The 24,154-nt window shown below is 42.3% G+C and overlaps 1 protein-coding gene across 2 annotated transcripts in view; it reads right to left on the minus strand.

Annotated features, from left to right (window-relative positions):
• The window catches only part of septin12 (septin 12), a 120,175-nt gene that overhangs the window by 81,434 nt on the left and 14,587 nt on the right, over nucleotides 1-24,154 (minus strand). Inside the window, exon 2 of one of the 2 annotated variants that reach the window (XM_086132353.1) lies at nucleotides 2,931-4,463. The exons of the other annotated variant lie outside the window; for it this stretch is intronic. Coding sequence (XP_085988479.1) covers nucleotides 2,931-4,463 — 1,533 coding nt within the window. The remainder of the gene's footprint in view (nucleotides 1-2,930; nucleotides 4,464-24,154) is intronic. 2 annotated transcript variants of the gene reach the window in all.

Here is a 24,154-nt window from a genome sequence, read left to right on the forward strand (position 1 = left end):
TCATTTGTTAAAAAGACGTTATTACTCACACTCAGCCACCCACTCATACAAAAACAAACATAAACACACGCACACACACACACACACACACACACACCAGTGGCGGATGCTGGTCTGTCAAAGAGGGGAAGCTCAATTTTGGCCGACATCATAAAATGTGTCCGTTTATTTATACGTGAATTCTACTCTCTGTTCCTTTTCAAGAAAATGATCTGTGACCCTGTCATACCAACAAGGCGTCTTTTCCAGGGATTTAATTAGTGTCCTACAACTACAGGAACTACAATAAAACCCACCAGAAATAAAATATTAATTTGTTGCTAGTTGTTTACAACAAAGAGTGTCACTAAGATGATTAGGAGAAGTCTCCAGCTAAACTCAGAACAGAATGCGAAATGAAACATTGCTCAACACACACACACACACACACACACAGATAGAAGTGCCACAACGATGTAGTGTGTCTATATGGCTGTTTAGGTGGAGTATTTAGTGGAGGGTTTTGATGCAGTTGTTCAGCTCTCACAACTCTCTTACTCTAGTATGCAGTGGGACCTCGAGTTTCAGAATTTTTGACATGGTGACTCCAGTGACGTACATGTTTCGTTTTGTGAACCTTCTCAGCATGGATGAGCAGACAAACTTGTGTTGTGCTTCTCGCAGTATTTAACCAGCAGTGGTTCTGTGCGTAACTCATTGCGATAGTTGTGCTCTTTTTTTTTTAATTTTATGTTTATTTTGACCTCAGAATAACTTAAAGGTTACTCTTGGCTGTAAATCCCCCCTCAGGCCTGTGTGAAATAAATTGATGATGAGTCTGACGTAAGCGAAGTAGAAGAGGAATCTTCTACCTTCGGAGTTGGCAGAGTTGTTTAAAAGTGATTGTCAAGTACTATATTGTACTCTGTGGAGTTTGCATGTTCTCTCCGTGCTTGCGTTTAAGTTGTTTAAGTTAAGTTTAAGTTGACTGTTCCATTTATATTTCACGTTATTTGCAAAGACAACATGGCAACTCTCATGTCAAGACGATGTCCTTTCTTGCAACATCTAAAGTGTTCCCGTAAAACCGAACGCAGTGTGTCGTCTCATCTCTTCCTCACCGCCATGATCTAAGTTGCGTGTTGATCGTCGCCGACCAGACATGACGTGCAAGAGTGGAAAAAGTGAATAAATGTTGATTAAAAAAAACAAAGCTGGAATAAAAATAAAACAGCATTAGGAATGCTGAGTATAAATGGAATTTGTGAATTATATCAATTAAATCAATCAACTCATAAAAAATGATGTTGTGTCGATCTGTGGCTAGCATCCTTATCGACGAGTCCAGCGCTCATTGATGTAGTTGGATCGTGGGTCAGACACATAGATACATCAATCAAATAGATATATTATTACACCCATTATAGGTAGGTAGATAGATAGATAGATAGATAGATCCTGGGTCATGGAATGAATTAATTTTGGAACTTGAGATACCACTCTCCTTTAACTGTAAATCACTAGATTGGAGCAAAGGGGAACCGACGTAGTCCCAGGCCTCCAAAATGGGTATGCAAAGTACACATTCAATCAAATTCCAGACAGAAAAGGAAGTGCTTATAACTCGTGATGGGACGATGTTACCTCAAGGAGTGTATTGACCCACTTCACAAACTGTGCCAGCACTGTATTGACACTGTGTTGGTCACCCAATAGTGACCCCTGCAGTAGTTATAAAATCATTGCAGGTAAAGAAATTCCTTGTTTGTGTAAATGCTAAACTGAGTTGGTCTGTAAAATATAGCAATTTTGAGTTATAATTCAGATTTTTAACTTATGTAGATTTTTTTTGTTAAATCATGTGAAATAAAAGACAAAAAAAAGTGATTGGTTTATGAATTTTTATTGAGGAACAAAAGTTTTTGGAGTGTCTTTGCTCCAAGGCGATTTCTCCTCTTAGACACCAGCTCCCCAGCCTGAGAAAAGACTCTTTCACATGGTTCAGATGACGATAATGAGCAGAGAGTTTTAAATGAAAGTTTATACAGATGTGGATATGTTTTCTGGGTGTGTTTGCTTCTGACAAGCAGCGTTGGACTTCAATTATGGAGGATCTCGCAATTATAAGATAAAATGAATAAAGCAACTGTAAGGCTCTTTAACTGACTATCATATGTTTAACAGGTCATTTACTTGATAAACTGATAAAGTGGGTGCAATGTGCCACTGTAAAAAAAATGTATATAACAGTAAACAATGCTCAAAGGAGAAAAAGATTTACCAATTTTTACCAACATTTACCAAGATCAAAATTATTCCACTCTGGGGAAAACGTCTTAAAACGATCCATAATTTCGCAAAATTCCAGCCAACAAACCCACGACATGTTGATACAGTTTGTGTCCTTATAAACACAGTTTGGCGCAGCACATTCAAACGATTCAGTTCCTGTATTGGTCACGTGATTCTTTCTTAAAGCAGTACACACACCGATACGGGGTTTCACTCTTGAGCTCTCGGCACTGTGCTCACGCACCAGTGTCGCTCGTCCCATCACTACTTATAACTACTGAAGCTAAAATGATGAGCACATTTGTAGTACAGTCATACCTCGACCATAATCCGTTCCAGAAGGCTGTTCGAAAACCGATTTGTTCGAAAACCAAAACCACACTCTTTTAAAAAAAAAACTTTATTGAACACGTCTGTTCACCATGGAACGCTAAACGAGGAAGCGTCACTTCCTCATCTACCCGAGGAAGCGTCACTTCCTCGTGCAAGGAAGGCGAGAGGAGTCAAGTGACGCATTCAAGTGCGCTCGGTTTGTTCGAGAACCGAAATTCGGTCATCATTCGAGGCATAAAAAACTCGAAATTTTTGGTCGAAAACCGATTTGGTCGAGAACAGAGACGTTCGAAAACCGAGGTTTGACTGTATTATATTTTTCTTACCTTTGTTTTTCTTTTCGCCATGTCCCCTTGTTGGCAAAAGTGTGGTCTCTGCAGGACAGCCCATTTCTGAAGACAGACCTCCATTGCTTGGAACTGCAGGAGGTTGGATGACAGTTGCTTGAGTTGTATCAGCGATGACAGGCCGGGAGAAGGAGGCAATCCTCTGTAAAATACATCCTACACTATCGCCGACATCACTGGGGCAACGTTCCAAGGAGCCAGTTGCTCGAGGGCTTGAAGGATGAGAGGAGTTGGGAGGGACAGTGTTCACTTGAAGAGCCTGAGGCTTGGAAAGGGTTCTCAACTGTGGTGTGTGGGCTGGAGATAGAGGCACTGGTGAGCAGCTCACCTCTGGAACAAGAATAGATTCTGTGGTTGAATGACTTGAGAAGGGCAAAAGGGGATGGTGAAGGGAGAGGGCGGGGGTATCGGGAGAACTACCAAGGCTGCTGAGGGAAGCTGGTGGGCTAGATGCAGTGGTTAAAGAGTTGTTGTGACACTGAGGACTCCCTGTGCCCCTTGGAGGAGGCTTTGGAGGGTTGGAGTTGATGGGTCTGTGAACTTTAGCAGGGGATGGAATGGAGGTGGTGCTCACCAAGCTATCCAGGTCCAGGGGAAACTTACTGAGACGCGGAGTCTCTTTAGCCTTGGGCTGGGTCGTCGGAGGGCCTGAATAATGATGATTGTTGGGGCCACAGCTACCCTCAACTTCAAGGGCATTGGCATTCTGACGCCGACCACTCCAGGTGGCATTTGTATATCTCAAGCCAGGACAGACCTGGTCTCCACCTCTTTGGACACCTTGCGTGACCTCTCGTCCATCACAGATTTGAATATCTAGGCTATGCATGGATCCATGTTTAATCTCGTGAGGATCTGGTGCCACCAATGCCAATCCTATTCCTTGGTTCAATGCTGAGTGGAAAACAGTCCCATCAGAGGAGAACTTCTTCAAATTGTGGTTGTTTCCCAATGTACCACTTGCTTGTAGCTGCTGTTGTGAGAGCTGGCACTGGACTTGGTGGTACTCATTCTGGGGCGAAGGACTCGGATATGACGTCAGCTTGTTCGGATGAATGGAACCGCTAGCAACTCCAGAGTATTCAAGGCTGGAAGTGGAGCTATGAAGGCTGTCACTGTCACTTCCTGGTCCCCGCAACATGGGGAACCCCTTGTTGGGGTTCACTCTGCTTTGAAAGGATGCTGCTCGATTCACAGAGGAGTTGTTGTAAATGGCTGGTTTGTTCATGGTTGCTCGATTGAAGGACAGACTGCTGACCACCGTGCGTGATCTGAGGACTGGACTGGGATTGGAACTCCGGCTGGTATGGGTGTGGTACCCTGCAGAGCCCAGGTTGTTAATTTTGGTGAAAGATGAAGAAGGAGATTGTCCTCCTCCGCTATCCTCACTGGCTTTGTTGTGGCTGTGGAAGAAATGGGATGGCGAAGGAGAGACGGGAGAGGAGGTAGTGGATGCTGAGGAGAAGGATGGTATGTCATCCACATCTTCAATGTCAAAGGATCTCTTCAAGGCTGCAGGTAAAAACAGCGTTTGTTAGTAACGGGAGTAACAGACTCTGGACTGAAACATAAAAGTGGTTTCAAGGGGATGTCAGGTAGTTTTTATATTAACTTTCCATAGGAAGCATTAACAGAAGATTGAAGATAGGATCAGACTGCTTGCTTCATTCTCCACAAAGACCCAACAAAGTACAGAAACATTGATACTGCAGCCCTAACCTCCAGTCAGTAGTTGAGTTTTCAGATTTTTGTGATGCATCCATTTGATTTGACATGTGTGACTGCATTGTTGCTACTACTCCTTCCTTCTTATATCAGTCTTTGTTATTCTTAATCAAGACCTCTTAAATGTGTTGATTTTAGTTTGTTTCCTTTCACTAAAAGGAACAGATCGTAGACTTGCTGAAGCGCCTAGCTAATGAACTGTGGTTCATGATACTTGAATCCATATCTGAGGATTTAATCTTTGACTTAAACTGCAATAGATATGTTTAACCTTTGTCCCAGCTCTTATTATTATATTTAATTTCCTCTGCTTTCTCTCACTTTTCTTCAGGCTTCTGAGCCTGAATGATCGTTGACACTTGCATTTGTATGACGATGGAGTCCCTTACTGTTAAACACAAACACTTTTCCTTCGTACAAAAACACAAAACGGGGATTGAGGTCGACACTTAACTTTTTGTGGGGTTTTGTGTTACCAATATCCACAACTGCAACCTGACACAACACGGGAAAGATTGTGTGGGTGGTTACTTCAAACGATGTTAGATTTTTTTAGTTAAGGTGGTTTCGTAAAATGAATGTCATCTTCAGAATATTTGCAGCTTGAAGTGTCTTTAAAATACCCATCTAATTTAATCATCGGAAAAAAATGATTTGCCATTTTCCTGATTCAATGTGTTTTTTTGCATTTACATTTATACTTCGAATGCTTCGCTGAACAGCGTATACAAGATACTGGTGTCGACTGCTTATTTTTCTCTTGCCCGTTTGTTCGAACTAAAGATATGCTAACACAGGGACGGTTGAGTAAAAAGTTCTAGTTTTCAATTCATTTTTTTACATATAATTAAAAATTATGTAAAAAGTTATCCCTGTTAAGATGGTGCTGAAACCACTATTTGCGAGCCATGCATGAGCATCAACTGCATATTTGTAATACTTCCTTTATTTGGGTGGAAATTTGGGTTTTCGCTGTGTAGTGATATCAACTTTTTAGCTAGTGCTAATGTGCATGACCTTATTTCAGGGTTCAAAAGGAATAATGATGTGGTCCTTAAAAATAAACAACTTCCACTTTCAGACCTGTTGAGAAAATACAGACAAAGGAGGGCCTTCACACTTTAGAGGAGGCAAAAGTGTGTGTGAATCAATTCAATGAGTAAGCTAGACTGTAACTGCACAGCCCTTCTCATTTCACTGGGACTCAAAGAATCTCTATATGTTGAACGACCAAACCGGTGACCTCTCAGTGCCACACAGACTGAGGGAATGCATTTTGAAATGTGAATTTGCTAAATGTGTAAAAGAAGCACTGTAGGATTTTGCTTTTAAAAACATTCCATTTGAAAAAAAAAATACCTCAAACTGAGCACTTTTTGATTCACTGAAGTAAATATTTTGTCAGTACTTGTGTGGTTTACGTATGTAGCGTCTTTAAAAGCTTCCATTGTTTTCAATCAGTGCTTTTGCGTTGAGACTCACTTCCTGTTGCCTTCGAGTGGCTCCAGAGCAGTCTTTATAATCCCTTGTTGGCTGACAGAAGTCAAACTACGGCGGCTATGAAACAGGCCTTTTGTAGCGTAAAATAATCATTTGTTGTCTTGTGCTGCATATTTCAGTTATATAAAAATATGTCATCACAGTTCATATCACTGATTGTCATTTTTAAATCCATAAAGATAACTGCACCCAGTAGTCGCTGTGTATTGGTGGAGTCGGTTAAAGATAATTCCTCTGAAACATTGATTGAATTATTCCATTTAAACAAAAAGGACTATATTCATAGATCCTTAGAAACACAATTTGTCTCATCAGTTTCACCTTCCACCATGTCAAGGACTGCACCTCTCTTGCGCCCTTTTTAAAGGGAATGTTATTGAATCAAGTCAGCTGTGTTGATGCCCACAATAGCACAAAATGCCTGTTTTTAACTGCACACCACCAAAACATTTTATCTTGCACGCCTCCATGCAAAGTTCAACAGCTTGCCGAGCTTTACTTGCGCTCAATCTTCAATCAGTGCACCCATTGTGAGGAGTTGCAGCTTTTCTCTGATATTTGGAGATAAAGAACTAGACTCACGTGATTAAAAAGAAGACAACAAATAATCAGTGGTTGTGTTACTGCCATACAAACATGTACACAGAGCAAAGACCAACTTTAGTTGCTTCCTGCAAAGACTCATGGCCTCTGAAGGCTCCAGGCATGCTGGGAGGTATGTGTGTGTGTGTGTGTGTGTGTGTGTGTGTGTGTGTGTGTGTGTGTGTGTGTGTGCGTGTGTGTGTGCATGCGTGCGTGTGTGTGTGTGTGTGTGTGTGTGTGTGTGTGCGTGCGTGCGTGCGTGCGTGCGTGTGTGTGTGTGTGTCTGTGTGCATGAGGGCTGTGTGAACTGAGTTGGCTGAGGCGACAAGTGTGAACCTGCCTTCAGGACAAGAGATAGAGTCCTGGTATCAGGTAATTGCTGGCACCTTCCTGCACACTGAGGAAATAATTACGGTGGCAATTGTGCATCAGGTCACTGGGTTTGTGTGTGTGTGTATGGTGTATCTACCTGATGTTGAACTTTGTCTTTCCTCACAGTGGTGCAGAACATAATCGTCTCCTCTTAACAATTTACCATCAATAAGAATAAAACAGTCCATCACACAAATCTCAAAGGCACACAAACAAACCCAATGAGTAGTGGGAGGTGTCCCAATAAAATAAAAACACAACCCTACTAATCTGTGATTTTGACTTGGATTTAAAATCTCGCAATTACAACAATAGAAACTGTTCGATTAAAAAAATCTAACATTAAAATTAATCTAATATTAAATACATTCATCATAGTCAAAGGTAAAGTTCTTAACAACAGTGTCAATGTAGACATTGGTATTTTTTCACATACATTTCCTTTTCATTGCAAACATTGCATTGTCTAATTGACTCCACTGATAAAAAACACTCTCTCTTTATATATATATATATATATATACACATACATACATATATATTAGAGCTGTCAAACGATTAAAATATTTAATCTAATTAAAAACGCAACTGTCATAATTAACTCAAATGAACTAACAATTATTTGTGATTACTCACGCATTTTTTATTGTTTCTGAATTTCCTTTTATATATTTTTTGTCCTATTTTTCCCCATTTTTATGCTCTCTCATAAAGCTGCTTCCCCGCGACCTGACCCCCGATAAGCGGTAGAAAATGGATGGATGAATAACAATAATAATAACAATAATAATCATCATGAATCTGTTTTCTATGTGCAAAATGCAAATATTTACTGAAATAACAATTTCGATTTTGAATTTTACATGAACATTTTTCACTTGGAGCAGTTATTCACACAATCTCTCACACAATATTACTGTCCATCAACAACAGTGAAAAAAATATTTTGTCACACAACAGCTGCTTTAACAGCTCTTTTTATGGAATCAAATCAGAGCAATAAACATTATAAAGTGCACATCTAAGTTAAACTAGTACTCAGCCGATAGTGGATTTAAGCCATGGTTGCATACTTCGTTTTTCTCAAGTTTGCTTTGAACACAGCAGTCAGGCTATGTTGATTCTGTTGGTCCTTCTTGCGCGGAAGTCTCTCTATGGTTTTGTGTAGACATCATTTCGGATGACTACACTTGGTTCGATGACAACACTGGAGACGTTTTATTTTCAGTGTGTTCGCTAGGTCGCTACCACTGCATCGCTGAACTCTCGACGTGCCTCAGCGCACCGTCACTGTCAGACGAACACAGAGAAGCTCCACCCGTTTTTTTTTTATGTGGACACAGAACACGGTAACCTTCCACAAAAAATAGTTCCAAACAAGTAACAATCGCGTCAATGGCATACATCATAGTGGAGTCGTTAGATGCAATGTGAATGATTTCAGCTTGAGTCGAGCTGTGGACAATGTTGACAGGCTTGCATGCAGTAGCCATACATTTAGTTATGGCTTCAGCAAATTTGTTCTTCGTCGTGTCATCCATTTTCTTCGCTTTGAAATGATCCATCGCTGTCTGTCTGAGACGAGGGGGGGTACTCACGTCAGCTGTGTGTTTGGCCATTAAGTGGTATTTCAGACTCGACGTGCTATGATGATAGCTCAGTTTACGACTGCAAAACATACAGGTACTTTTGTCTTGTGAGTGGAACAATCTCGCAACTTTTTAAAAGTAAACTTTCCATTCATAAACCCTTTAAGTATCCGTTTTCGGTGTCTCGCGCTGCCGTGGCTGGCAAAACAAACGTGCGTGTACCTGTGCAACGCGCTTGTTGTTTTGTTTCTGGTTTATTATTTCTCATCATTGTATGAGGTAGGCATTAGCGTGAAGGATCTCTCCCAAGGACCCACACTGGATGGTGTTATGTGCTCATTTTTGCCCCAAGCGGGATTCGAACCACAGTCTCCCGTACACCAAACTGATGCCTTACCAACTGAGCTTTCCAGCGAGAGCTATCCATATATATATGGGGCAACCTCCCTGAACAGAGCCCAGTTACCATAACAGTGGCAGACATACAGGAAAGAGTCTCAGATATGAAGAACTGGACAGCACCAGGCCCGGACATGGTCCACACCTTTTTTTTTATTTTTATATAAACTGGAGTAACCGGGAAAAGCCCACGCAGGCACGGGGACAACATGCCAACTCCACAGAAGAAGGCTGTCGCCGGAATTGAGCCCTGCACCTCTGCACTGTGAATTGGGTGTGCTAACCAGTCGACTACCGTGTCGTCCTGTACTGTAATATGATCACTTATATTGGACAGTGCAGTATTGTACTTCTTCCATGACACGAAAGAGTGTGACATCAGTTTTCACCACTGTGTGATTGTCAAAAAAGCAAAAGTCAAAATACTGGACAATCGTTTCTTTTACACTGCCATCTTAGGCCTGGGTTCAAGAAGGAAAGGCGTGACAGAATGCTCCGTGATAAGGCATCAGTGGGGGTAGCAGCAGAGTCAGATCATTGTATAAATAGCACTACCAGAATAGTATAGCAATTTATCCGAAGTGCATCTCCGTTACGGAATGCCGGAACACTATTGAAACTTACACTCCGGGTGGCATTGTTATGAAAACAAGCAAAGCAGCGTGATGGTGGAGTCATTTCTTCAAAATTGCGCAATGTGCTCCTACAATGTCAGGTATTTCTGCATCAGACTTGGGGGTGCATGCATGCCAAATAATTTTTTACAACCTCTGTTCTAATGCCACAAAGGTGTCTTATTTTACTGTACTATATTTGAAACACCTACAGGCAATTCATGAGAAATGGGTTTTAATCTACTCGCAGTTAAACCTACTTCAAGTAGTTCTAGTCAAACCTAGAATGGTAAAAATGTATTATGAACAGAAAAAAAACTATTTAAAGGCAGCCCGGTAGTCGGCTGGTTCGCGCATTGGCGTCACATTGCAGAGGTTTCCACGCAGGCCTTCCTGTGTGGAGTTTGCATGTTCTCCCAGTGTCTGCGTAGGTTTTCTCCAGGTACTCCGGTTTCCTCCCACATCCCAAAAACATGTGTGGCAGGTTAATGGAATACTCCAAATTGTCCCTAGGTGTGAGTGTGAGCGCGGATGGTTGTTTGTCTATGTGTGCCCTGTGATTGGCAGCGAACCGGTTGAGGGTGTCCCTCGCCTACTGCCCGAAGACGGCTGGGATAGGATCCAGCATGTCCCAGGACACTTGTGAGGAGAGGGGGATCAGAAAATGGATGGATGGGTGGAAAAACGAGCGAAATTTCGGTATAATGATAGTTAAAGTCTATATTTTACTTTTGTCTGACTTTGTTTTGTCATGTTAGGTTTTAACATGACAGGCTGTTATAGTTCAGTGATGACCCAAATGGCAATTACAAAAAGGATGTCAGAATCTTTACATGACGATTTAGATAAAAAGTAGGGCCTGATCGATAGGCGTTTTTTGGGGCCGATGTGAACACTGGTTTTCGGCAGAGAAAAAAAAATCATCCCTTGATAGTCACAACAAAAAAGATGTGAATTAGAGGGGGAAAAAAAAAAGGAAAAAAACGACGACAAAATATGTCAAACAAATATTGGCACCCCCAGATTTGCGCGGTCGACTGTATACAATGTACAGATAGAGTTCAACAGAGTTGAAAAACACTTCAAGATTGCGCCTCAAGTTGGCAGCACCATAGTTGACAGCCGTCGACAAGAGCTCTTCAAAAGCTCTGCTTTTTGTTTTTGGGGTTTTTTTCTTTTGTTTTATTACACTGTGTTTGTTGTCCTTTGTGTGGACCCGTTGTGGACTGTATTCAGCGTTTTGGCCAAGACATTTGTCGAAGGAGAAGAATCTGTGCTTTGGTCGCACATTCTCGGCAGCACACATGTGTTTTTTACACCTGTAATGGGCAGTATTTTTGATGAACCGTTTTTGTTGAGTGGAGATGTTGGCCCTGTTGGGCAGTCTTCATTAGTGCGGCTGGATGGATGGCTGGTGGAGCTGAGGATGAAGAGAGAGGAGCGCCGGCGTGGAGCGCAGATGCGTATTTGAAACTGAGAGTCGCCGCTTGGAATTGAAGCCAATCTAAAATTGACAAGAGAAGTGAACCAATTTCTTTTATCGTCAATGGATGCTGTAGGTTCTTGTTTACGATCAAACTTAGCTTGTAGCAGACGTGTGGGACGTCCCGTGTACGGATGTTGGCTTTGTCCTGGTATCCAGGGCGCTGTTCGTCCAGAGAGAGAAAAAATACTGTTTTCGGTGGTGGAGTTGTGGACAGGTTTGCAAAGAGAGCCCAAGTGGATGTCGGGGCGACAATCGATGAGATAGGATTGTAAGGGGTGTAGTGATGTCCACTGAGGAAGGTGGTGCGCGGCGGTTGAGTCTGAGAAGCTGCGTGGAAGTGTACCGACCATGATCGGAGCCAGAGGTGTAACAACAATACTGACAGACGGACAGCCCGAGCGTATGGGACGGCCCGTAACTAGGTTGTAGACGACAGCAAGGTCAGGTCAGTTAGCCCCCGGAGCTAGCTTGATGGCGGTCACGGTAAAATGAACAAATCACAAATGACAAGCAACCATCCAGCCGGCGAGGCTGGATGATTGCTAGAAACAAAAATGAAAATGCATCTGTTTTCACACGAAATGCTTGGGGGCCTGTCTGCAAAAATAGAGGCCTGCGTCTTAATCATTATATGAGAGGATGGTGAAGGATAGTCTGATAGCCTGATAGCCTTTTGTAAGCCATGCAGACAGTCATCATAATACAAATTGAGTTCGCAAATTAATCCATACATTTTTGGGAGCAACACCAACCAAGAACTCACTCAAAGCATAAATATAAATCTGATCTACAGTATATCAAGACCTGAAGACCATTCTTTCTAATCAATGACTTCATTTGAGGAGCAAGTTACACATTTTAAGCAGCATTTTTTTCCTTGTGAATCCCAGGGACCTGAAGCAAAATAAGAATTACATTGATGACTTTTTTTTCACTCCAACTAAAACGACATCTAGTCACGGGCAGCCCGGTGATTCAGTGGTTAGCGCGCCGACCACAGTGCAGAGGTCGTGGTTTGATCTCGGCTCCGGCCTTCCTGTGTGGAGTTGCATGTTCTCCCAGGGTCTGCGTGAGTTTCCTCCGGGTACTCCGGTTGCCTTCCACATTCCAAAAACATGCATGGCAGGCTGATTAAACACTCGAAATTGTCCCTACGTGTGGATGTAAGCGCGGATGGTTGTTCGTCTCGGTGTGCCCTGCGATTAGCTGGAAAACGGTTCAGGGTGTCCCCCGCCTGCTGCCCGAACACAGCTCGGATAGGCTCCAGCACCCCCTGTGATCCTTGTGAGGATAAACCGGATCGGAAAATGGATGGATGGATGGACATCTATTCATCTGTTTACATGCTCCACTTTGTTCATCAGAAGAACCATTTTACAGCGTTATGATGCGCAGATCGATGTAAACATAGTTTGCTTTATCCAGAAGGAGTTCATTTATCTATATCACACAGTAGTCACGGACACTTTTATTAAAGCAATGGCTTGATAAATTACAAATGGCTTGAAGCAAGTTTTCCTGTCACAGACAAGCGCTGAGAGGAAAAAAAAAACCATATCTGAGTATAAATATTAGAGCTGTCAGTTTAGCGCATTTTTATTGGCATTAATTTAAATGAATTTTAACGGGATTAAATTTTTTCTCGCGAGATTAACGCGGCACACGTCACAGCGGATGTTACGTTGCTCTATCAATAAACCAGAAACAAAACAACAAGCGCGCTGCATAGGTCCACGCACGTTTGTTTTGCCAGCCACGGCAGCGCGAGACACCAAAAACTGATACTTAAAGAGTTTATGAATGGAAAGTTTACTTTTAAAAAGTTGCCAGATTGCACCACTGACAAGACCAAAGTTACCTGTATCATATAGGTATACGATGTATGCCACTGACGCGATTGTTACTTGTTTGGAACATTTTTGTGTGGAAGGTTACAGTGTTCCGTGTCCATATAAATAGAGCGGGTGGAGCTTCTCTGTGTTCGTCTGACAGTGACGGTGCGCTGAGGCGGTGACATGACAACAAAAGTTCAGCGGTGCAGTGGTAGCGACCTAGTGAAAATAAAACGTCTCCAGTGTTGTCATCGAACCAAGTGTAGTCATCCGAAATGATGTCTACACAAAACCATAGAGAGACTTCCGCGCAAGAAGGACTAACAGAATCAACATAGCCTGACTGCTGTGTTCAAAGCAAACTTGAGAAAAACGAAGTATGCAACCATGGCTTAAATCCACTATCGGCTGAGTACTAGTTTACCTTAGATGTGCACTTTATAATGTTATATTGCTCTGTGTTGATTCCATAAAAAGAGCTGTTAAAGCAGCTGTTGTGTGACAAAATATTTTTTTCACTGTTGTTGATGGACAGTAATATTGTGTGAGAGATTATGTGTGAATAACTGCTCCAAGTGAAAAATGTTCATGTAAAATTGAAAATTGAAATTGTTATTTCAGTAAATATTTGCATTTTGCACATAGAAAACTGATTCATGATTCAATGTTGATGAGAGCATTAAAATGGGGAAAAATAGGACAAAAAATATAAAAGCAAATTCAGAAACGATCAAAAATTAATTACGATAAATTTTTAGTGAGTTTGAGTTAATTATGACAGTTGCATTTTTAATTAGATTAAATATTTTAATCGTTTGACAGCTCTAATAAATATATATACATGTATATTATAGTGTGTGTGTATGAATTCAGCCTTTTTCATTACCCCCCCATATCTATCTCTGAAATATCGCTTTTGATGGGTTAAGTTCATGACCTGTCATGATCCTGTTCATGTGTCTCCAGCAGGTGTTGCAGACAAGAGTCTTCCCTTTTGTGTGCACACCTGCTGCCAATTGTTCATAAGCCATGTATCCGACAAGCTGCAGGCAGCTTGTCAGATTATTGAACCTTGTTGCTGCTATTGCTCAAGTGTTTGTTTTATAGACTCCTCGCTCTCGTCATAGTCATTCTTGTTCTCTTCGCTCAACGCTTTTGTAAGTGTAGTCTTTGTTTCGTCATTTGATCTTGCTTTTCTTTTGAGTGAATTGGACTCTTGAAGACATTTCGTTTAGTATTCTCGGGTTAATTATTTCCTTGTTTTTTCCTGGTTATTGTTGACCAGCAATTTCTGTTCTTGCTCTGTCGGTGCGCTTTTTGTGAATATTTTTTTTGTTACAGGGTTTTGTTTGGTGTCTACGATTCTGGGATCCTAAACATTATTCGGTTCGTTTCCAACCTAACATGACCAATTCCTGTTACATGTCCATTGGTCTTGAAGCAAAGCAGAAGTTGAGGAAGAGGTCAGGAAATATCTTTCGATCATGACATCAAGCATTGTTCAAGACATTCCTTTTGTCGAGGTTTCAAACAAATGGTCAGTACGGAGAAAAGCTGATGTGTATGAGGAATAACCAGCTATGACCAGTGAGATGCATTACTTTGAGAACCAGAAAGTAACTGGAAGGATGGGGGTGGGAGGTGCAGTTTGTCATGTGGACACACAATAAGTTCGGGCATGTCCATGAGCATCCTTTCCCTTTTTCCTGCACATTCCATACAGGTAACCCTGACAGACAACACGTGTGCACTGACATGTGACCTACACACCAGTGCACCCCAATGCATACCCTTGTACAAATGGCCATACACACAATAACTCATACAGATACACTATGCAATTTGCGGGCCCATACAGAATGTGTGATACATGCGTAAAACAAACTTCCAGTTAGTTCAAGCACATCTGGAAAACACATTCCAAGCAGACATTTGCAATGTTTTAACCCTGAAAATAACTCATAAACAGGCATGCGAGCATTCATAGTCAACCAGCTAACTGGTGCTTATGAGTTTTTCAGATGTCTGGCAATTATTTACCTCACCAGCACCTGTTACCTGAAAGTAAAACAAATGCTATGAAGTGGCCCTTGCATAAAAAAATGTCACAAACTGCCATTTGTTGCTCATTTAAATACAAAGGTCAATAACAAGATGGTGTGGTGAAAATAATTCCTATTCTCCCCCGAAAAAAATAAAATCCATCAATCCCTCCATCCATTTTCTATGTCACTCATTTTCACTAATGTTGTGGGTGTGTTGGAGTTCGTAGCTCGCTACAGCTATTCAAAACAAGTTTCAATTTTAATCACATTCATACACTGAAAGAGGAAACACGAACAGAGTGCCAAACAGCTCATCGGGAACATGTTTGGATATTTTTCCCCTAAGTACAAGTCAATCTCTGCATTTTCTAAATCATTTATTCTGTTAAGTGTGACGACAGGGTGCGGAGCTGATCCCAGCTGTTTCACTGCAAAAAGGCAGACAACACCCAAGATTTGTCACCATCAATCACAGGACAATACAATTGGGACACAGAGGGAAATGATCAGATGTGAACCACCACGCCAGCTATGGCCCTCTGGCCTGATGGTTGTAGGTGTGTCAGCCTCAGAAATCGTTTCACTGAGTGTCTATGAGAGGAAGAACACAAGTAAATGAAGGGAAAACATTTTATCTACTGTCATGCGTTCTATTCAGAAAAGACATGTTTTTTTCTGTTCTTCCATTTTCAACCAACCACTGTTGAGTAACACTGATGGTTCTTTGACTCCCAAACAACAAAGTGGAGTCCAACTTTTCATCAGTAAAATGTTAAAACTATTTCACCTACAATAATAGTTTTGTCTCCACTCACTCTTTGGCTATAATAATTAGAGCGTCTTAGGGACCCAGCAACTTCAGACATGTCTGAATAAAGGACAGCGCACAGTGCTGTCTTGCCAACCTCTGATCCATTCTGTCAGAATGGCCTGGCAACAAGCCACCTCAAGTGCTACTTGACTGTGTGTGGGGTTATGGACTCACTTGAGACAGATGTCAAGTCACTTTAATGTCAAATATATGCTCTATGTGCAACATACAGCACAGATTAAATGTTTTTTCCTCTGCGCCACAGTGCAACCACAGGAGAGAGAGGAGCTGCACCATCAACAGAACATTTAACATAAAATGACAAAACAATACAACACAACACATAAGACAGAAGGAATACATAAGAAATTAGGAGGCAACACTGACAGGGTCACAGTATGGGGTAAGGAGTAGCAAACGTGCATTACTGTATCCCATGTTCTTACTTATATTACATCTTTCTCTTTGTGATTTTGCCAACTACTGAGAGTCTGAGTTGATGTGCTCCACTACGTTAATGCAGGTTGGAATGTTTTCGTTAGTACCACTTGTCATGAACAAAGACAGCGAGTGCTATGTGTGCCTGATTTTGAGTATGTGTGTGTGAGTGTGTGTGTGTGTGTGTGTGTAAGTGTGTAGGGTGACTGGGTCAGTAAGTCATGAGACCCTCTCTGATCTCCAGCAGTACCATGATGTGACAGGGACTGCGAGGCAGCTTTTAGCCCCCTTGGCCTCTTTTAATCTCCTGGGTCACCCAAAGGCTTGAATGCTCCGTTGTCTCACTGGCCTATCAAGTCTTTCACTGTGTTTGCAGGTTCACAAGCGACTCTTCTTGCATCGCAAATGATTGCCATTTTACCTTACATCACAAGTTGTCATACAGTGAGACACATTGTGCATCTATCTATCTATCTATCTATCTATCTGTTAGGGTTGTGCATCTGTCCATGTGAATAAATGTTTTTCCATTTAAGTCCATCTCTTTCATCCATCTGGATCTTTTCTGGAGGTTGTTACGGATGAATGAAAGGTTACCATGTTTTGATTTACAGTGAAACTCCTCTACAACGAAATCATGTTTGCAGCAAGAGGTTTTTCACAACAGGGGTTTATCACTGCAGCAAATTTGATCTCAAATGTAAACACACACACACACAGACGCGCGCGCGCGCACACACACACACACACAAACGTATGTGTACTCTTTATTTTTATTCCAATAGTGCATAAATATGAGCATACACTTATTTGACACTTCATATAGTTAGTGTAGAAAGAAAAAAAGGGAAAGAAATTGCGAAATTTACGATCAGCATTCACTTTCACTTACATCAATTTCTTGGATAATGTCTTATTTTTTTCCTCCGTCTTTCATTTTTATCACTTTTACCCTCTCTTCCAGCGTCAGAGCTCTTCTTGTCTTAGCTGCTTGACATCCAAAGGTCCGTTTTGTAGCCATTTTAGCAATGCAACGTTCTTGCTGCGTTTGAAACTAACAATACCAATTACTTCCTGGACTACTGCGCATGTGTAAATCAGTGTGGTGGTTGCTGTTGCCATTTCCGAACGAAGCAGTGGAGGTCGCTGTTGGATTAGACTTCGTTGTACTGAATCTCGTCGCGAGGCAAGAGCATAGAAAAAAAATTGGTATAATGCAATAGGGTTTTTTTTTTCGTTATATGGGGGACAGGAGAGTGGAAATGGTGTTAATGCATGAAGATTTTTTCACACTAGGGGGGATTTTCGCCCGTGTAGGTTTCGTTGTAGAGGAGTTTCAGTGTATTTTTTTTACACCAATATTCAAGCCTCCAAATTCGATTAGAGGGGTTAAAGATGGCACAAAGTCACATGTCACATCCGGCTTAAAGCCTTTGAAACAATGTCTGCAAGCTTTAAGGCTTACAGAGGCATACACCTATGTTCTCCATCCATCCATCCAGTTTCTAATTCGCTTTTCCCTCACAAGGGTCGCGGGGCGTGCTGGAACCTATCCCAGCTGTCTTTGGGCAGTAGGCAGGGACAAACAACCATCTGTGCTCACAGTCACGCTGAGAGACAATTTGGAGTGTTCAAACAGTCTGCCATGCATGTTTTTAGAATGTGGGAGGAAACCGGAGTACCCGGAGAAAACCCACACAGGCACGGGAAGAATATGCAAACTCCACACAGGAAGGCGAGCCAGAATCGAACCCTGTACCTCTGGACTGTGAGATCGACGCGCTAACCACTAGCCCACCGGGCTGCCCCACCTATGTTCTGTCATACAAAATTTGTTGTTTGGGAGCCTTTCTTTTTTTTCACTTCGATTCTCACGCTTGCGCAGAGGAGATCTGCAAGTGGCTTATTACATCATCAAACTCACTCAAAATGTCGTAATTCAAAAATAACCTGTTGAGGAACATGAACAGTAGCAACTCAGTGATACTCCATCATGTCTAAGAATTTCTTTTAAAAAAAGAACACCGTGCATTACACCCAAAAACAGGAATGAACATGACGGCGCAAGAAGAAATTGTTGGTAACAAGAAGGTCATGTCATAACCTTAATAATATAATTTTAAACTTATTCAGGAGTTGAATGTGTTTGATGGGTTTATTTTTTAATAATCTTTCTATGCTTCCAAAATACTTTGCACGATGTGTATATTTTGTTCTGTTGTGTTGATCCCTTGTAGAGGTTAAATATGATCTTTTTAAATCAAAATACCTAAATTCAGCCTTTCCTTTTCCCCGCCTCCTCATTTTGAATCAAAAAATCAGTAAAATAATAATTGTTGATAACTGTGTAATACTTACTTTGTGATACATTTTTCAGTAATATCGCCCACCCCTATGTTGTGGACTATTAAAATAATGAATTCAATATTTGAAAAAATATATGACATTTCCTGGGTACGACGTTAAACTGCATCCAACTGGTCCTCCAGGTTGGGGGTTGGGCGTGAGGTTAACAACCTCACCCTGTAAAACAAAACCTGTTACAGAAACGACGAGAGGAAGCCATTCCGGTAAACCACGGCGAAGAAGAGACGGCACATCCTTGGATGTATCTATGACGGGGCCGGGTGAAATCCAGCAGGAAGCCTGACCCCTGATGACCCCGATCTTTGGAACCAAAACCAACACCAGAGTAGGCACCTGGAATGTGCGCACAATGTTCCAGTCTGGTCGCATGGACCAGGTGCTGAAGAATATGAGGGACTATCGCCTGGACATCTTAGGCGTTAGTGAAATGAGGTGGACGGGGCAAGGGCGTCTCGTGGTTGATGGAGCAACTTTTCTGTACTCTGGGAAGCAAGACCACCATTCTCATGGAGTCGGCATCATCCTCTCCAATAGTGCAGCAAAAGCATTGATTGGATGGAAGCCGGTGAATGAACGGATTATTACAGCAAGGCTCTACACCAGATATGCCAAAGTAACCATCGTACAAGTCTATGCCCCAACCGAAGCTGCCTCAGCGGACGATAAAGACACCTTCTACAACCAGCTCCAGACATGACATCAAAATGCTGATTGGAGACTTCAACGCAAAACTGGATAATGACAGAAGGGGCCTAAATGCCACAGTTGGACCACATGGGTCTGCAGGCTCCACGAACGACAACGGGGAGAGACTGTTGATGCTAACCAGTACCAACGGCCTCAGCATTGGCAACACCTTTTTTGAGCACAAGCGGATCCACAAAGTAACCTGGGTTTCACCTGGTGGCGGGACCCAGAACGAACTGGACTACATCTGCATCAACACAAGGTGGCGCTCGTCATTGCTCGACGTTCGCTCCCACAGAGGTGCAGATGTGGGTTCAGACCACTTCCTTGTGGTGAGTAAAATCAAGCTGAAGCTGAAGAAGGTGAAAAAGGTGCAGCCCAAGAGACCTTACGCAGTGGACAAGCTAAAGGATAACAACATCTCAGAAAGCCTCTTTGAGGAGTTGAGTAGGAAGCTCAAGGTATCACAACACCTTGCAAACATTGAGGAGCAGTGGAGTATGTTCTCTTGTGCCATTGCTGAAACTGCAGAAGCAGTTATCGGCAGAAAGAGGGGTACCAACAAAGAGAGATGGATAACAGACAACACCTGGAAGTTGATTGATGAAAGGAAAGTGGCCAAGATAAAAAGAGAACAAAAGAGGAGGCTCCGGAGCTGGAGGATGGAAGACGAGGAGTACAGGCGCTTGGACAGGGCAGTGAAGAAGAGTTGCAGGAAGGATAAAAGACAGTGGCTAGAAGAGAAAGCAAGAGAGGCACAGGAAGCAGCCGAGAACAACAACACGACGACCCTATACAAGATCGTGCGGGAGCTAACCAACTCCAGGAGCAGCTCTAGCGTGCCAATCAGGAGCAAGGATGGCAGGACACTTCTAAGCGACGAGGAGCAAGAAGCAAGATGGCTGGAACACTTCAGGGAGGTTCTCAACCAACCAATGCCTCCTGTGCTCTTCAATTTCGATCAAGAGACACCAGCTCCAGCTCTAAATATTACATCGAAAGAGATATCCGAGACTGAGGTTGCCAGAGCAATCAAGGGCCTTAAGAACAACAAGGCACCGGGACTCGATGAGGTAGCTGCCGAGATGTTGAAACATGGCCAAGACGCTGTTGTGGAGAGCCTTACCCACCTGTTCAACCTGATTTGGCATGCTGAAGAGGTTCCTGCCGACTGGAGACGTGGGGTCATTGTCACGCTTCCTAAGAAGGGAAACCTCGCAGACTGCAATAACTGGCGGGGCATTACACTGCTGTCAATCCCCAGCAAGGTATTCTGCAGTGTCCTGCTACATCGCCTTAAAGATGAAGTGGATAACATCTTGAGGGAAGAGCAAGCCGGTTTCAGGAAGGGAAGGTCTTGCGCCGAACAGATCTTTACCCTTCGAAACATCATAGAGCAGTGCCAAGAACTTCAGACACCACTCATGATCAACTATATCGATTTCAAGAAAGCCTTCGACAGCATCCACCGGGAGTCACTGTGGCAGATCGTCCAGCTGTATGGTGTACCCCTCAAGTACATCAACATCTTCAGGTCATTGTACCACAACTCAACCTGTTGTGTCAAAACCAACAGTGGCACAACTGATGATTTTGACATTGTCACTGGTGTAAGACAGGGTTGCATTCTGTCACCCCTACTCTTCATCATCATAATCGACTTTGTGATGAGGAAGTCCATCACAGGGGAAGAAGTTGGTATCAAGTGGGGAGGGAGCAGACTAGCTGACCTGGAATTTGCAGATGATTTGGCTCTGTTAAGTCACACCCAGCCCGCACTCCAGGAGTTGACCAACAATCTGCATGAGCACGGAGTTAAGGTCGGTTTACGAATTAGCCAGGAAAAGACCAAGGCCATGGCCGTCGGACAGCACCAACACCTTCAACCACTCACTCTACACCAACATGACATAGAGTACATTGACAGCTTCACATATCTTGGGAGTAACATCTCAAATACAGGTGGTGTGGAGAAAGACGTCAACAGTAGACTTGGTAAAGCTGCGGGAGTGTTCCAACGCCTCCGCAACATCTGGTCATCGAAAGCCATCACTACGACCACCAAGCTACGCCTCTATATGTCAGTGGTTATCCCAACAGCGATTTACGCCTGTGAGACATGGATGAAGACAGCCAACATTACCAACAAGTTAGATGTCTTTCATCGGCGTTGCCTGAGATCCATCCTGAGGATCTCATGGAGAGACCACATCACCAACGAGGAGGTGATGAAGAGGGCAGGAGTGGCTGAACTGTCAGACATTGTCTCTGAAAGGAGAAGGAAAATGATCGGCCACGTACTCCGGCTGCCAAGAGAGAGACCGGCAAGTGTGGCCATGGACTGGATGCCAGAGGGTGGAAAGAGGAAGAGAGGTAGGCCAAAGAAGACGTGGAGACAGACTGCCAAAGAAGACCTCAGTGAGATGGGTGTCAGCTGGCATGGAGCAAGAAAGGTCGCCAGTGACCGGAACAAATGGAGGAGGCTCGTCGCCCAATGTTCTAAATAGGAGCGGGCGGAACTAACTAACTAACTAACTAATATGACATTTTATTGTTGTTGTTTTTACAGTGCCACAAAACAACAACCCCCAAGGAAAAAGTGTATTATTCCATGTTTGAAAATACTTGTATGAATGGCATTTGGGGTGTTTTATGATCAATATTAACATCAACAAATTTCAAGAATTACATTGTTTTGAAAATCGTATTGAATCGAGAATCATATTGCTCCCAAACTTAATCAAATCATACTGAACTCTTCTGCCCAGAAAAAAAAAATAATCTTTTCAACCTGTGTTTTGAGATATGTATCAAATCGGCCTCATGCCAGAGATTAACATCTCTAATATACAGACAGGCATGTGCCTTTGCAAATCATGTGTCATCAAGTGAATTTACCACAGTTATACTCTCATGATGCTCTCTGGAACCTCTCAAGGATGATCAGTGGAAACATGATGTGCCTGCGCTAAATTTGGAGCTTGTGGCAAAGGTTGTGAATACTTAGAAAATATGTTGTGGGAGTGATTTGATGAAAACAATGAATTCATTCTATTTTGGAATGAGGCTGTCACAACAAAAAGTGGTGGGAAAAAAATGAAGCGCTGTGAATACTTTCCAGATGTGCTACATCTATGACTTCATCTACAGGAAGATTAAAAATAATAATTGGAGACAATAGGGGTTGGCTCACAATTTACAATCTTGTTCTTCCCAAATGTGTTTGCTAATGTTGTCAAGTCTGTTTGGGCAAGTCTTGTTACACACCTAACTCATTCAACCATGCCTTGATGGATCTTGCTTTTTGCACAGAGACACAATCATGTGGGAAGATAATAGGGCTTTCCCCAAACTGTTCCCACAAAGTTGTAAGCATGGAATTCTGAGTATGAATAAAAGAATGAGACAGGGTCATACAATGGAAAACTGATTTTTAAGTTGTCTACAAAATGTTGGCTAAGCATCTGTTGTGAAATTACAGAACGGACAAATGAGCTGCCTGTTTCGCAAATGGGTCTGTAAGCAAGTTGCTCAAATTTTGGCCTGACTGGTGCAATGTCTGTCTATCTGTATCTGTTTATCTGAAACATGTGACAATGAAATAGGATTATGTCCCACTCCGTCCGTCTCTAAAGAGATCTCTTCCAAAATTTTCATTCATTCATCAATATTCTTCAAACTTTTAGGGATGATCAATTTAGTTTAAAAAGTAGCAAATTGATTCCAAAAAAAAAACTACAGCACACAATGGTGGAGGCAATTGTTAACCCACACATATTCTGCATTTTCATCCACGACTTAAGGTTCCCATGTGTCAGAATTACATGACTGTAAAATGCTTCCAACAAAGTTCACAGAGGAATAAGAATCGCAGCAAATTCCATTTATATTCGTTTTTTTGTTTTTTGCTTTATTGAACTCAGCCTCCGTTGGGTGCCTCATATAAATACAGTAAATATTCCCATCTACGAACTTCTTTCAAACGGAAATTCCCTGACCCGGAATAAAAACTGATGCATTAAAATTTCGACGACGATTTTACATTAACGATCGATTCACACCAACGGAAGTTCCAGTACTTGGAACACGGAAGCCATATGGAAGCCAGCAGTGGCACAAACACAAGCAAGTTCCGTTCGATACTACGGAATAACTCTGTCCGCGCCGCTATTTACTCTCATTAGATCCAAAATGACGACATGTAAGTGACTCTATTAGCATGAGTTTTACTGGAATACTGAACAATTTTTTATTTCGTTCATTTACATGACTGTGGAAGAGAGAGTGGAATGCATCCGATTAGCTGCTTGTGGCTCGGCGAGCAGTCGAGTAAACAAACGTTTCCTGGAATGCTCTACCTGTTATCATGCTAAAAACCTTCCGCTAACTGGAGCGCTAATTAGAGAGAAGGTGAGTTCCATCGCGCTAACTATGGGCATCGAGGACTTCAAAGCGTCCCGTGGCTGGCTTTAAAAGTTCATTGCACGACATCAGCTGAGCAACGCTGTCTTGGGTGGCGATCGTGGGGAGGTCAAGTTAGAGACAGTGAGTGAGTGGAAAGAAAAGCCACCAGGTCTGTTACTAGTCTCATTTTGTAGCAAATACTCCTAAGTTTGTTATACTGTATTTTGTTCAAATACCTGTACTGTATACGGCAGCTTTTGTGTTATAAATAGTGTTTGGAGCATATATTTTTGCATTTCATTGCTTGGATTGTTACACATTCATTTTGTTCACATACTTGCATGTTCATAAA

The sequence above is a fragment of the Hippocampus guttulatus genome, chromosome 16 (genome assembly GCF_054856545.1).
Source record: "Hippocampus guttulatus isolate MCC_2025c chromosome 16, RoL_Hgut_1.0, whole genome shotgun sequence".
NCBI classification, from domain to species: domain Eukaryota; kingdom Metazoa; phylum Chordata; class Actinopteri; order Syngnathiformes; family Syngnathidae; genus Hippocampus; species Hippocampus guttulatus.